The sequence below is a fragment of the Balaenoptera physalus genome (assembly GCF_965194825.1).
Source record: "Balaenoptera physalus genome assembly, chromosome: 15".
NCBI lineage: Eukaryota > Metazoa > Chordata > Mammalia > Artiodactyla > Balaenopteridae > Balaenoptera > Balaenoptera physalus.
The window spans coordinates 57,648,413-57,664,477 of record NC_138894.1 but is presented as its reverse complement, the minus strand read 5'-3'; the positions used below and the strand labels follow the sequence as shown (position 1 = coordinate 57,664,477).

General features: G+C 41.1%; 1 protein-coding gene across 3 annotated transcripts in view; it reads right to left on the bottom strand.

The window, feature by feature from the left end:
* Nucleotides 1-16,065, bottom strand: part of LHCGR (luteinizing hormone/choriogonadotropin receptor) — a 61,260-nt gene continuing 45,195 nt past the window's right edge. For 2 of the 3 annotated variants that reach the window (XM_082427739.1, XM_082427740.1), the window contains 2 exons: nt 14,267-14,347; nt 1-1,159 (listed from right to left, as the gene is read on the bottom strand). In XM_082427739.1, the coding sequence (XP_082283865.1) occupies nt 7-1,159; nt 14,267-14,347 (1,234 nt within the window). In that variant the 3' untranslated portion in view covers nt 1-6. The remainder of the gene's footprint in view (nt 1,160-14,266; nt 14,348-16,065) is intronic. The other variant, XM_082427741.1, reaches the window with a different exon arrangement.

The window sequence follows — 16,065 nt, the reverse complement described above, 5'->3', positions numbered from 1 at the left end:
TAACAGTTAACACTCCTTACAGCAAGTCTTGTCCAGGACAGCTGAATATTGACATTGTAATGTGGTCACCTTCAAGGTAGACTGGGAAGGCTTATTTGATCCAGTGAAGCCATTTTTGCAGTTGGAGGTATAAGCTGAAAAATCCTTCCGCCTATAAAGTTCAGCTCGATATTTACAGCAGCCAAATTTGCTCAGCAACAGAAAGAAATCCCTTCGGAATGCCTTTGTGAAAATTGCATACAGAAATGGATTGGCACACGAATTGACAGGATAAAAAAGAACCAGTAAAACCTTAGAGTTGGTTACTGTAATAAGGGGCACTTTGAAGGCAGCTGAGATGGCAAAGAAAGAGATTGGTGCCATGCAGGTGAAATCGGTGAAGATGAGGACTGCCATTTTCTTAGCAATCTTTGTATCTTTGTTAGTAGCCATCAGCTCTGGATTTTGAACGGCAAAATAAATTTTGATGTAGCAAGCACAAATGATGATGAAGGCCACCACATTGAGCATCAGGATGGTTAATATGTAGACCTGTGAGAGAGTGGTTTCCACATCCATGGGGAGGCAAATGCTGACCTTCATGTAATTGCTGACACCCACAAGAGGCAACATGGCGATTAGAGTAGAAAAGAGCCATCCTCCAAGCATAATCGGAATGGCATGTTTTAATCGCAACTTTTGGTCCAGCTGAATAGCATAGGTGATGGTGTGCCATCTTTCTAGTGTGATGACTGTGAGGGTGTAGACAGAAAGTTCACTTGCAAATACAGTGAAGAAGCCAGCAGCGCTACATCCACTCCCTGTCTGCCAATCTATGGCATGGTTATAATACTGGCCTTTGGTTTGGGCATCAACTGAGGCAATGAGTAGCAGGTAGAGCCCCATGCAGAAGTCTGCAAAGGAGAGGTTGCACATGAGAAAGCGGGGCACTGTCAGTTTATAACGACTGGTCAGGAGAACAAAGAGGACAGTCACATTTCCCGTGATGGCTAAAATATTAATCAGCCAAATCAGTACTCTAAGGAAGTCATAGCCCATAATATCTTCACAGGGATTAAAAGCATCTGGTTCAGGAGCACATTGGAGTGTCTTGGGTAAGCAGAAACCATAGTCATAATCCCAGCCACTCAGTTCACTCTCAGCAAAGATGGCAGAATAACTGTAAGAAGAATAGTTTGGCTCAATGTAAACTTAGAATTTTTATGATTCTGGGTATTGACAATATTCAGAAATCATCTGTAGTGTTTTTTTAAGGAAAACAAACAAAAGGAAACAAAGTCACAGCAGCCTTAGTCTTACATTTATTTATCTGAGAACTCTGAACTGATGTAGGATTTCCTTAAGAAGGGAATGAAAAGCCATTTAGACTTTTTTTTTTAATATGTAGATTTTACACAATGATGCAAAGACTTAATGAAGCTGTGTACAGAGGATGATTTTCTTTGGAAAACAAATTTAGAGACATAATCTTGCTTGCTCAATGTAAAAGAACCCTTTCTTGACAGTTTCTTAGCTATTTATCTCCTTTAGTTGTCAACCAAACTGTTATCAAGCTGTCTGTCTGTAGTAGAATGCAAATGGGATTGGAAAGGCTCACATTGTTAAAGATCATCAGCTACTGAAGGACATGCTTGCACTTAAGCCCCTGGCTAATCAGATAGCCCAGTTGAGAAATAGAAACCAAGGATAGGTTACTCGATAGAAATTTAGGAGCAGCGGAAGAATAGAGTCATGAACAATAGGAAGAAAGAGTTTTAAATAGATATTTCTTACAGAATGAGTCAAATTCAGAGAGTGGATTGAAGAGGGGCTCTGTCCCTAGAGAAGGAATAGTCCCACCTCCGGCACTCCCTTACTCCCAACCACACTGCTACTGCTTGAGTTCAGATTTTCATTTTCTCTTAAGGGACAATTACATTAGTTTTCTTCCTGGCATCCTTCCTCTAGTTTTAGCCCTCTTGTAGTCCATCTGTATAGTCCTTCTGTATGGCCTTTCTTACGCACAAATATATTCAAACATTTCCTAGTTTCTCATTGGCTAGGGGATAAACTCCAGACTCCTTGTGATGACCTCTAAGTCTCTCCTTGATCTTCGTTCTGTCTCCTTCTCCAGTCTCATCTCTAAGAAGCAGTCGTGCTGCACAGTGCAGAACGTGGGCTCTAAAGCAAGACTGCCTGGGTTCCAGCTTTTACTGGCTGTGTAAACCTGGGAGAGTTATTTAACATCTCTGTACCTCAGATTCTTCATTTGCCGAATAGGGATAATAATCATACCTCCCTCATTAGGGTTGTGCTAAGGATTAAATGTATTAACACATGTAGATTGTTCAGGATAATGCCTGACACCTATTAAGTGCTCAGTGAATGTTAGAGATTCTCATAACTATCTCTTGCAAATCCCCTGTGCAACCAACCCTTTGGTCACATGAAATGACATGTGGCTCTCAGAATAAGTTCTACTGTTTCATCCCTTTGCATTTGAATGTGCTGTTTCTTCTTCCCTTTCTTTCCTCATTTCTCTGGAGAATTCCTCCTGATCTTTAAAGATAAGCATCTCTATGAAGCCTTTCCTGATTCTACACCTCTAAGGAGTTTATCACCCCTTCTCTCAGCCATGGCTGCACTTAAGTACTGTTGTAATTCTCAAACTATATTGCCATTATGTGATAATGCATGTCTTCTTTCATAGTCTGTGAGGCTATTCTTTAATAGCCTTGAAGTCAGGGGATTAGATCTTATTTATATCTAAAATCTCAGTGCCTCACATAGTTTTAGCTCAGAGTATCCATTCAGTAAATGTTTGTGGAATGAATAAACCAGGGTGATGCTGGCTTGGAAAGGAATTGAGAGGATACAGAGACAATGAATGATACGGTATGATGCATGTAGGCTTAACAAATTTTCTCTTTGCCCACAGTTGGCTAATACAATCTTGGGAGGTGGAGAAAGGGGCATAATTTTTCTGTCTGGGCCATTACAAATATGTATTTCACCTTAGAGTTCCTCACACATTAAAAGAGCATTTTTCTCTAGTCTTAAAACTTAGCTTCTCATTTTCTGTAGAAGGAAGTGTGTACCTAATACAGTGAGTGGATAAAATGATATATTTGAGCAATACAATTACCTAAGGGAAAAAACACAGATTTAAAAAAAAAAATGGAAAAGAAATCTATGACTGGGGACTCCAAAAACGTGCTAGCATATCATAGAAACCACACTGGAACTGGAGAAGTACTGCTGCCACACACAGGAGACTGCATAGGAACCTCAGTTGTTTTATTATTAAATATAAGCATATTTGCTTGTCCTCATGCACATCAGTATAATTACCTAATTTTTTAAAAAATATTTTAATTAATTAATTAATTTATTTATTTATTTTGGGCTGTGTTGGGTCTTCGTTTCTGTGCGAGGGCTTTCTCCAGTTGCGACAAGCGGGGGCCACTCTTCATCGCGGTGCGCGGGCCTCTCACTATCGCGGCCTCTCTTGTTGCGGAGCACAGGCTCCAGACGCGCAGGCTCAGTAGTTGTGGCTCACGGGCCTAGTTGCTCCGCGGCATGTGGGATCTTCCCAGACCAGGGCTCGAACCTGTGTCCCCTGCATTGTCAGGCAGATTCTCAACCACTGCGCCACCAGGGAAGCCCTAATTACCTAATTTTTAAATCTTTAAAGATATATGGTGGTTATAAGAATGATGAGAGAAAATAGGTTTTTTCTTACCATTGGCAAGGTCCTTAAAGACCAGCTCATTGAACCCTTCATTTTATTGGTAAGGAGACCAAGATTAAAGGAGGTAAGTGACTTGCCTCAGGTCCCTCAGCACTAGGCACTAGTGGCAATGCTAGGTCTTCATATGCATGGTCCAGGGGCCTTTCTTCTACTTCACTATCTCTCAGTCAGTATTTTTCAAGGTGTGGTCCTTGGACCACTTGCATCAGAATCACCAGAGTCTTTGTTACAATGAAGATTCCTGGCTTTACTTCAGACCCTGAATCTAACTATCTAGGGACAGAACCCAGGAATCTGCACTTTAAGCAAGTTCCCTGGATGATTCCTACAAAATAATAGCCTTTATTTAATCAGATGAAAACTTTCCAACTATTGCCGCTTTAGTTTCCCTTACTACTTTCCCCTATTAAAACTACTTCAGCTGCTATTAGAAGCACTAATTTAAAACCACTAAAAATTCTGCCATGATTTCTGAATAAACTTATATCACTAAGAGGTCAAACATGTTCCCTTGGATTTCCCTGGTGGTGCAGTGGTTAAGAATCCGCCTGCCAATGCAGGGGACACGAGTTTGAGCCCCGGTCCGGGAAGGTCCCACATGCTGCAGAGCAACTAAGCCTGTGGGCCACAACTACCGAGCCTGTGCTCTAGAGCCTAAGAGCCACAACTACTGAGCCCGCGTGCCACAACTACTGAAGCCTGCGCACCTAGAGCCTGCGCTCCACGACAAGAGAAGCCACCACAATGAGAAGCCCGCGCACCGCAATGAAGAGTAGCCCCCGCTTGCCGCAACTAGAGAAAGCCTGCGTGCAGCAACGAAGACCCAACACAGCCAAAAATAGATAAATAAAATAAATTTTAAAAAAGTTCCCTTTCCCATTCCCCTGGTCCCTTGCTCTTTCTTTTTTTGCCCTACTGGGCACATGTCTAGCAATTCTCCTTGGTGATTTGTCTTCAGACCAAAAACCTACCTGCTGCTACTTACATGTGTCCTGGGATGGCTCCTGAGGGCAACAACATGACTGTTGACAAAACCCAGCATGGAGCTGTCTTTAGTACTGAAGGCTGTGCAGGGAGTGTGAATGGACTTGGATGGGCTTAGCAATATTGAGTCAGAGGAAGGAGAAGCAGTAGCACCATTGCTCCAGTTACAATCAACAGGCAGGAGAAAAGACAGGGATTTTAGGAGGACAGTGGGGCCAACCATAGCAGTAAGGGCACCGTAATATCTTGGGGAGAGCAGATAAGACTTAGTGGCTGGCTCTAGAATTTCTAAACTCCAGGGACTCAGGCATAGCAATCTGGTGGGAAGGGAAGGAAGGGGACTTATCACACAAGATGCTTTCACAGGGAACACACTCTTTTTACTTAGATTATGTGTTAATTTCAGGTAGTTTTGGGGATGCTGAAGATTAGAGGACTTGTTTTAAAACAGTGTTAGCATAGTAAACTCAAGATTGGATGCTCATTTTGAAAGGCGTGGAGTGGTAGGGGCTGATGGTTACTGAGACTGAAGTAAGTCTCCTCTTCCCCCATAACACCCCTTGATGGTACCATTGACTCTACCCAGAAGTGGTTTCCTACTAATGAGAAAAAGAATGCCATATGGTTGCAAAAGAGTTATGTGGAAGGTGATGATGGAGAGAGTACTGAGAGAGAAGAGTGGGAATGGTAAGGAAAAGGAATGCTGGAGGATAGTTGGTGTCAGACCTAAATGAAGAAAAAAGAAAAGAAGAATACAGGCTATAATATAAGGTACCCTCGATGCTGTCACAATCTTTAAAAACTCCCTTCACTCTCATGGTTCTGAAAGCCAAATGATATTTCTGCTGTCCCTTACAATTAAGGAAAAAAGTCTCAAATCATATCCATGGGACTTCCCTGGCGGTCCAATGGTTAAGACTTTGCCTTCCAATGCAGGGGGTGTGGGGTTGATCCCTGGTGGAGGAGCTAAGATCCCACATGCCTCGTGGCCAAAAACCAAAACATAAAACAGAAGCAATATTGTAACAAATTCAATAAAGACTTTAAAAATGGTCCACATCAAAAAAAAAAATCTTAAAAAGAAAAAGAATTCATATCCAACTCTGAGGAGCTCCAAAGCCCAGGATCCTTCTATCGTAGTACCCTGCTGACTCTATGCAGATTGATAGGAAAAAAGAGAAAAGAAAAGAAAAAAAAAGGTGTAGAAGAGGGAATGGAGATGGGCAAAGTATCTTAGAAGGGCATCTGGTTTTGTAGCCTGAAGGACATGGGGGAGGGGATGGGAGTGGAAGGGAAATAATAAAACCTCTAAATCACAGTAAATGTGGCAGAGGGACACTGGGATTATCTTTTGAGGCATGCTCTTTTACATTTGAAGGTATGTGAAGTGCCAAAGCAGCTGAAGAATGTTAAAAAAAATCAGTAGAATAGAAATGGAGCTCCCGTCTAGTGTGTGTCAGTGATAGTGTTAAGTATGAATAATTTAAGCTCCAGAGCATAATGGTCAAGGTGGCCTAAGTCTCTTTGAAGGGAAGTGGCTACTTGTAGATGCTGTGCCTGCAATCAGTTAATCTTTGTGGAATGCTGACCACATGACTAGTGAAAATCCTTACAAGTGAGGCTATCATTAAACAAGCCCTTAGTGACATCAGAATACCTGCAAATAAAATTTTAATTCCTGAAGAGAATTTAATATAACTGTAGAATGAATATGTAGGTATGTTTTTTAAAAGTATTTATTTTTAACCAGTTGAAAGAGATAATTGATCAACTGGATGCCACTTGCAAAAAAAAACCACAAAAGAATCCCCATTTTAAAACTATAAAAAATGCTTTGCAAACATGCCCCCAACCAAGATTTTTATCAAAAGAAAATCCTTGGGAGACCTTCAAGATGGTGGAGGAGTAAGACATGGAGATCATCTTCCTCCCCACAAATACATCAAAAATACATCTACATGTGGAACGACTCCTACTGAACGCTGGCAGAAGACCTCAGGCTTCCCAAAAGGCAAGAAACTCCCCACGTACATGGGTAGGGCAAAAGAAAAAAGAAAAAACAGAGACAAAGAATAGGGATGGGACCTGCACCTCTGGGAGGGTGCTGTGAAGGAGGAAAAGTTTCCACACACTAGGAAGCCCCTTCACTGGCGGAGATGGGGGGTGGGTGGGAGGGAAGCTTCAGAGCCACAGAGGAATGCATAGCAACAGGGGTGCAGAGGGCAAAGCAGAGAGATTCCCGCACAGAGGATCGGTGCTGACCAGCACTCACCAGCCTGAGAGGCTTGTCTGCTCACCCGCCGGGGCGGGCGGGGGCTGGGAGCTGAGGCTCGGGCTTTGGAGGTCGGATCCCAGGGAGAGGACTGGGGTTGGCTGCGTGAACACAGCCTGAAGGGGCTAGCGCGCCACAGCTAGCCGAGAGGGAGTCCAGGAAAAAGTCTGGACCTGCCTAAGAGGCAAGAGACCATTGTTTCGGGGTGCGCAAGGAGAGGGGGTTCACAGCACCGCCTAAAGGAGCTCCAGAGACGGGCGCGAGCTGTGGCTATCAGCGTAGACACCAGAGATGGGCATAAAATGCTAAGGCTGCTTCTGCAGCCACCAAGAAGGCTGTGTGCGAACACAGGTCACTATCCACACCTCTGCTCCTGGGAGCCTGTGCAGCCCGCCCCTGCCAGGGTCCCGTGATCCAGGGACAACTTCCCCGGGAGAACACATGGCATGCCTCAGGCTGTTGCAACGTCACGTTGGCCTCTGCCACCACAGGCTCACCCCGCATTCCATACCCATCCCTCCCCCCGGCCTGAGTGAGCCAGAGCCCCCTAATCAGCTGCTCCTTTAACCCCCTCCTGTCTGGGCGAAGAACAGACACCAGAGGGTGACCTACATGCAGAGGCGGGGCAAAATCCAAAGGTGAACCCAAGGAGCTGTGCGAACCAAGAAGAGAAAGGGAAAGTTCTCTGGGCAGCCTCAGGAGCAGCAGATTAAATCTCCACAATCAACTTGATGTACCCTGCATCTCTGGAATACCTGAATTGACAACGAATCATCCCAAAATTGAGGCGGTGGACTTTGGGAGCAACTGAAGACTTGGGGTTTGCTTTCTGCCTCTAATTTGTTTCTGGTTTTATGTTTATCTTAGTCTGGTATTTAGAGCTTATTATCATTGGTAGATTTGTTTATGGATTTGGTTGCTCTCTTCCTTTATTTTTTTATATATATTTGTGTATATATATATATATTTTCCTCCTTTTTCTCTTTTTGTGAGTGTGTATATGTATGCTTCTTTGTGTGATTTTGTCTGTATAGGTTTCCTTTTACATTTGTCCTAGTGTTCTGTCTGTCTTTTTTTTTTTTTTTAAGTATAGTTTTTAGTGCTTGTTATCATTGGTGAATTTGTTTACTGGTTTGGTTGCTCTCGTCTTTCTTTTCTTTATTACTTTTTTATTTTAATAATATTTTTTAATTTTTTATTTTAATAACTTTATTTTATTTCTTTTTCTTTCTTTTTTTTTTTCCCTCCCTTTTCTTCTGAGCCGTGTGGGTGACAGGGTCTTGGGGCTCCGGCTGGGTGTCAGGCCTGAGCCTCTGAGGTGGGAGAGCCAAGTTCAGGACATTGGTCCACCAGAGACCTCCTAGCCCCACGTAATATCAATCGGCGAGAGCTCTCCCAGAGATCTCCGTCTCAATGCTCACACCCAGCTCCACTCAACGACCAGCAAGCTCCAGTGCTGGACATCCTATGCGAAACAACTAGCAAGACAGGGACACAACCCCACCCATTAGCAGAGAGGCTGCCTAAAATCATACTAAGTTCACAGACACCCCAAAACACACCACCAGACACTGTCTTGCCCACCAGAAAGACAAGATCCAGCCTCATCCACCAGAACACAGGCACCAGTCCCCTCCACCAGAAAGCCTACACAACCTACAGAACCAAACTAACCCACTGGGGGCAGACACCAAAAACAACAGGAACTGCAAACCTGCAGCCTGCGAAAAGGAGACCCCAAACACAGTAAGTTAAGCAAAATGGGAAGACAGAGAAATATAGCAGACAGCAGTTGAAGAAGCAAGGTAAAAACCCACCAGACCAAACAAATGAAGAGGAAATAGGCAGTCTACCTGAAAAAGAATTCAGAGTAATGATAGTAAAGATGATGGAAAATCTTGGAAATAGAATGGAGAAAATATAAGAAACGTTTAACAAGGACCTAGAAGAACTAAAGAGCAAACAAACAATGATGAACAACACAATAAATGAAATTAAAAATTCTCTAGAAGGAATCAATAGCAGAATGACTGAGGCAGAAGAACAGATAAGTGACCGGGAAGATAAAATAGTGGAAATAACTACCACAGAGGAGAATAAAGAAAAAAAGAAAAGAATTGAGGACAGTCTCAGACACCTCTGGGACAACATTAAAGGCACCAACATTCAAATTATAGGGGTCCCAGAAGAAGAAGAGAAAAAGAAAGGGACAGAGAAAATATTTGAAGAGATTATAATTGCAAACTTCCCTAATATGGGAAAGGAAACAGTCAATCAAGTCCGGGAAGTGCAGAGAGTCACAGGCAGGATAAATCCAAGGAGAAACACACCAAGACACATATTAATCAAACTATCAAAAATTAAATACAAAGAAACAATATTAAAAGCAGCAAGGGAAAAACAACAAATAATATACAAGGGAATCCCCGTAAGGTTAACAGCTGATCTTGCAGCAGAAACACTGCACGCCAGAAGGGTGTGGCAGGACATATTTAAGTGATGAAAGGGAAAAACCTACAACCAAGATTACTCTACCCAGCAAGGATCTCATTCAGATTCGACAGAGAAATTAAACCTTTACAGACAAGCAAAAGCTAAGAGAATTCAGCACCACCAAGCCAGCTTTACAGCAAATGCTAAAGGAACTTCTCTAGGCAGGAAACACAAGAGAAGGAAAAGACCTACAATAACAAACCCAAAACAATTAAGAAAATGGTCATAGGAACATACATATTGATAACTACCTTAAATGTAAAAGGATTAAATGTTCCAACCAAACGACATAGACTGGCTGAATGGATACAAAAACAGGACCCGTATTTATGCTGTCTACAAAATACCCACTTCAGACCTAGGGACACATACAGACTGAAAGTGAGGGGATGGAAAAAGATAGTCCATGCAAATGGAAATCAAAAGAAAGCTGGAGAGGGCTTCCCTGGTGGCGCAGGGGTTGAGTATCTGCCTGCTAATGCAGGGGACACAGGTTCGAGCCCTGGTCTGGGAAGATCCCACATGCCGCAGAGCGGCTAGGCCTGTGAGCCACAATTACTGAGCCTGCGCGTCTGGAGCCTGTGCCCCGCAACAAGAGAGGCCGCGATAGTGAGAGGCCCGCGCACAGCGATGAAGAGTGGCCCCCGCTTGCCACAACTAGAGAAAGCCCTCGCACAGAAACGAAGACCAAACACAGCCATAAATAAACAAACAAATAAATAAATAAAATTAAAAAAAAAAAAGAAAGCTGGAGTAGCAATTCTCATATCAGACAAAGTAGACTTTAAAACAAAGACTATTACAAGAGACAAAGAAGGACACTACATCATGATCAAGGGATCAATCCACAAGATATAACAATTGTAAATATTTATGCACCCAACATAGGAGCACCTCAATACAAAAGGCAAATGCTAACAGCCATAAAAGGGGAAATCGACAGTAACACAATCATAGTAGGGGACTTTAACACCCCACTATCACCAATGGACAGATCATCCAAAATGAAAATAAATAAGGAAACACAAGCTTTAAATGACACATTAAACAAGATGGACTTAATTGATATTTATAGGACATTCCATACAAAACAACAGAATAGAGTCCCTTCTCAAGTGCTCATGGAACATTCTCCAGGATAGATTATATCCTGGGTCACAAATCAAGCTTTGGTAAATTTAAGAAAATTGAAATCGTATCAAGTATCTTTTCCAACCACGACGGTATGAGACTAGATATCAGTTACAGGAAAAAAATCTGTAAAAAATACAAACACATAAAGGCTAAACAATACTAAATAACCAAGAGATCACTGAAGAAATCAAAGAGGAAATAAAAAAATACCTAGAAACAAATGACAATGAAAACATGATGACCCAAAGCCTATGGGATGCAGCAAAAGCAGTTCTAAGAGGGAAGTTTATAGCAATACAATCCTACCTCAAGAAACAAGAAACATCTCAAATAAACAACCTAACCTTACACCTAAAGCAATTAGAGAAAGAAGAACAAAAAAACCCCCAAAGTTAGCAGACGGAAAGAAATCATAAAGATCAGATCAGAAATAAATGAAAAAGAAATGAAGGAAATGATAGCAAATATCAATAAAAGTAAAATCTGGTTCCTTGAGAAGATAAACAAAATTGATAAACCATTAGCCAGACTCATGAAGAAAAAAAGGGAGAAGACTCAGATCAATAGAATTAGAAGTGAAAAAGGAGAAGTAGCAACTGACAGTGCAGAAATACAAAGGATCATGAGAGATTAGTACAAGCAACTATATGCCAATAAAACGGACAGCCTGGAAGAAATGGACAAATTCTTAGAAAAGCACAACCTTCTGAGACCAAACCAGGAAGAAATAGAAAATATAAACAAACCAATCACAAGCAGTGGAATTCATACTGTGATTAATAATTTTCAAACAAAAGCCCAGGACCAGATGGCTTCACAGGCAAATTCTATCAAACATTTAGAGAAGAGCTAACACCTATCCTTCTCAAACTCTTCCAAAATATTGCAGAGGGAGGAACACTCCCAAACTCATTCTATGAGGCCACCATCACCCTGATACCAAAACCAGATAAAGATGTCACAAAGAAAACTACAGGCCAATATCACTGATGAACATAGATGCAAAAATACTCAACAAAATACTAGCACACAGAATCCAACAGCACATTAAAAGCATCATACACCATGATCAAGTGGGGTTTATCCCAGGAATGCAGGGATTCTTCAATATATGCAAATCAATCAATGTGATCAACCATATTAACAAATTGAAGGAGAAAAACCATATCATCATCTCAATAGATGCAGAAAAAGCTTTTGAAAAAATTCAACACCCATTTATGATAAAAACTCTCCGGAAAGTAGGCATAGAGGGAACTTACCTCAACATAATAAAGGCCATACGTGACAAACCCACAGCCAACATCATTCTCAATGGTGAAAAACTGAAACCATTTCCACTAAGATCAGGAACAAGATAAGGTCGCCCACTCTCACCACTAGTATTCAACATAGTTATGGAAGTTTCAGCCACAGCAATCAGAGAAGAAAAAGAAATAAAAGGAATACAAATTGGAAAAGTAGAAGTAAAACTGTCACTGTTTGCAGATGACATGATACTATACATACAGAATCCTAAAGATGCTACCAGAAAACTACTAGAGCTAATCAATGAATTTGGTAATGTAGCAGGATACAAAATTAATGCACAGAAATCTCTTGCATTCCTATACACTAATGATGAAAAATGTGAAAGGGAAATTAAGGAAACACTCCCATTTACCATTGCAACAAAAAGAATAAAATACCTAAGAATAAACCTACCTAGGGAGACAAAAGACCTGTATGCAGAAAACTATAAGACACTGTTGAAATAAATTAAAGATGATACAAAGAGATGGAGAGATATACCACGTTCTTGGATTGGAAGAATCAGCATTGTGAAAATGACTATACTACCCAAAGCAATCTGCAGGTTCAATGCAATCCCTATCAAACTACCAATGGCATTTTTCACTGAACTAGAACAAAAAATTTTACAATTTGTATGGAAACACAAAAGACCCCGAATAGCCAAAGCAATCTTGAGAAAGAAAAATGGAGCTGGAGGAATCAGGCTCCCTGACTTCAGACTATAATACAAAGCTACAGTAATCAAGACAGTATAGTACTGGCACAAAAACAGAAATATAGATCAATGGAACAGGATAGAAAGTCCAGAGAAACTCACACACATGTGGTCACCTTATCTTTGATAAAGGCGGCAAGAATATACAATGGAGAAAAGACAGCCTCTTTGATCAGTGGTGCTGGGAAAAAGACTGGACAGCTACATTTAAAAGAATGAAATTAGAACACTTCCTAACACCATACACAAAAATAAACTCAAAATGGATTAAAGACCTAAATGTAAGGCCAGACACTATCAAACTCTTAGAGGAAAACATAGGCAGAACACTCTTTGACATAAATCACAGCAAGATCCTTTTTGACCCACCTCCTAGAGAAATGGAAATAAAAACACAAATAAACAAATGGGACCTAATGAAAATTAAAAGCTTTTGCACAGCAAAGGAAACCATAAACAAGACGAAAAGACAACCCTCAGAATGGGAGAAAATATTTGCAAACGAAGCAACTGACAAAGGATTAATCTCCAAGATATACAAGCAGCTCATGCAGCTCAATATCAAAAAAACAAACTACCCAATCCAAAAATGAGCAGGAGACCTAAATAGACATTTCTCCCAAGAAGATATACAGATTGCCAACAAACACATGAAAGGATGCTCAACATCACTAATCATTAGAGAAATGAAAATCAAAACTACAATGAGGAATCACCTCACACCAGTCAGAATGGCCATCATCAAAAAATCTACAAACAATAAATGCTGAAGAGGATGTGGAGAAAAGGGAACCCTCTTGCACTGTTGGTGGGAATGTAAATTGATACAGCCACTATGGAGAACAGTATGGAGGTTCCTTAAACTAAAAATAGGAGTATCATATGACCCTGCAATCCCACTACTGGGCATATACCCTGAGGAAACCATAATTCAAAACAGTCATGTACCACAATGTTCATTGCAGCCCTATTTACAATAGCCAGGACATGGAAGCAACCTAAGTGTCCATCAACAGATGAATGGATAAAGAAGATGTGGCTCTTATGTACAATGGAATATTACTCAGCCATAAAAGGAAACGAAATTGAGTTATTTGTAGTGAGGTGGATGGACCTAGAGACTGTCATACAGAGTGAAGTAAGTCAGAAAGAGAAAAACAAATACCGTATGCTAACGCATATATATGGAATGTAAAAAAAAAAAGGTTCTGATGTACATATGGGCAGGACAGGAATAGAGACACAGAGTTTGAGAATGGACTTGAGGACATGGGGAGGGGGAAGGGTAAGCTGGGACGAAGTGAGACAGTGGCATGGACTTACGTACACTACCAAATGTAAAATAGATAGCTAGTGGGAAGCAGCCACATAGCATGGGGAGATCAGCTCGATGCTTTGTTTCCACCTAGAGGGGTGGGGTAGGGAGGGTGGGAGGGAGATGCAAGAGGGAGAGGATATGAAGATATATGTATACGTATAGCTGATTCACTTTGTTATACAGCAGAAACTAACACACTATTGTAAAGCAATTATACTCCAATAAAGATGTTAAAAAAAAAAAAAAGAAATCGTTGGCACTGATAATAATAAGATGCACGCACAATGAGACATGGCTTCCCGAGTTTCTTTGCATGCAAATACTTACAGTGTTTCATTATTTGGTCTCCTTGCTGTGCTTTCACATTGTTTGGAAAAGTTTTTAAAAATGGAAAATGAAAAATTCTGCCTGAAAGAGGTAAAAACAAACAAACAAACAACCACAGTTGAGCTTTTGGTCTTTAAACTAAACCTGATCATGTCTATTTATGCTTTGTTCATCCAAATCCTCTGCCTATTACACCAGCCTCATGTTCTTCACCATTGTCCTATCTGAAACGCTTCCTGGGATTGAGTAAAGGCTTCTGAATTATCATTAGCGTGCTTCCAGCTTAGATAAAATGCTTCTGAATGCTAAGTCTTTTGTGTGGGCTCTAGAGATGAAAAAAACTTAAATGTATCACACTGAATCGTGGATTTTTCAATGCTCATTAAAAGCTGTCTTTGTGGTGTATTAAGGTTTGCTCCTCACCACACCGGCCTTGATGAACAAATAACTATTCAGAGTTCAAGGCTTTGAATTATAACTGGGAATCTCTTTTGTAAAGATTTGAAGATTCTGGACCTGACATTATGATGTGAATTTTCTGCTTTTTTGGATTATGTGCAGAAATATAATGTGGTTGCTCCCTATTCCTTCATGTTTCCCTCTAAGAAATTTAGCCTATGGAAAGGGGAAAATGTCAAGAAATTAAAAGAAGGCTCTACTTATATTTTTCCTAAGATGAAACCAAAGGGAGGCACAAAGGAAAACTGGGTGAAGAAATAGCGGAAAGGAAAGCAGGCTGTGCGAACCTCAACCTTTCCTGAGGAGGAAGGAGAAATGAGGCAATCCAGAATGCATATTTCTATGTATTATTCTTCTCCAGTATTAACAAGACAGTTCCTTGTAGGAATGACTTTGTATAAAAGCAGGAAGGTGGAGAATATATAAGAACTCTCTGACCTACTGGACTCACTTTCAAAAATTAATCAGCTTGTTATTTTGCATGAGAGATAGAGGGAGTGAGAGAGAGAGATTGTGTGTGTGTTTGATGCTGGCTCTGTATCTGATACTTAGAGATACTCTATGTGAACCAATCTACAGTTAACAGGAAATGTGGTTGTTCTTGGCCTTCAGATAATAGCACTGGGTTCTGTCTACTGTATCTTTTTTGAAATTTTAATCATAGATACCAAGGAGAGTTTGGGGGCCATCTGCCGAGGCAGCTGTGTGCGTTATCCACACAGCAGCTGCAGGGCAGAGGGGTGACCCAGAGTTTGCACAAACAGTCCACTGACCCAGCTTCAGGCTCTCCATCCTCACTAACATCCAAGGTTTCTAGCTTTAGAGATAGAGAGGGAGTCAGTTGAAGCTTGTAATTCCAATCAAGACAACCTCTGTGTGACTGCATTCCCATCTCACTTTGATACCGGCCCACAATTGCGTAATGCCGTTTTTTTTTTTTTTTTTTTTTTAAACCCGGAGGTTGTAGTCTCTTTCATCTACTGAAATAAAAAACCCCTGAACTAAAGTTTTAACATGTCAGTAATTTCAGAAGTGATGTGACCTCTTTGCCACAAAAGTGGAGGTGTCCAGAATCAGCTTTATCATAAACCAGCATCTGTATCCTCTGTTTTAGTTGTTCTCTCACCAGCTTTGCTCACTTCCAGCCCATCCTCCACCTTGCTGCCAGAGTGATACTTTACAAAAGCAAATCTGAGTAATTCTGTTTTGAATTCTTCAGTGGTTCCCCATCCTCTAAACAACTTGGCCTGGTACTCAGAGCCCATCACAGCCCACTTCTCCCTGGTCTCCTCTCCTCACTCATCCTCCTCCATGTAACCATAAGTCTTCTTGTTTTAGTT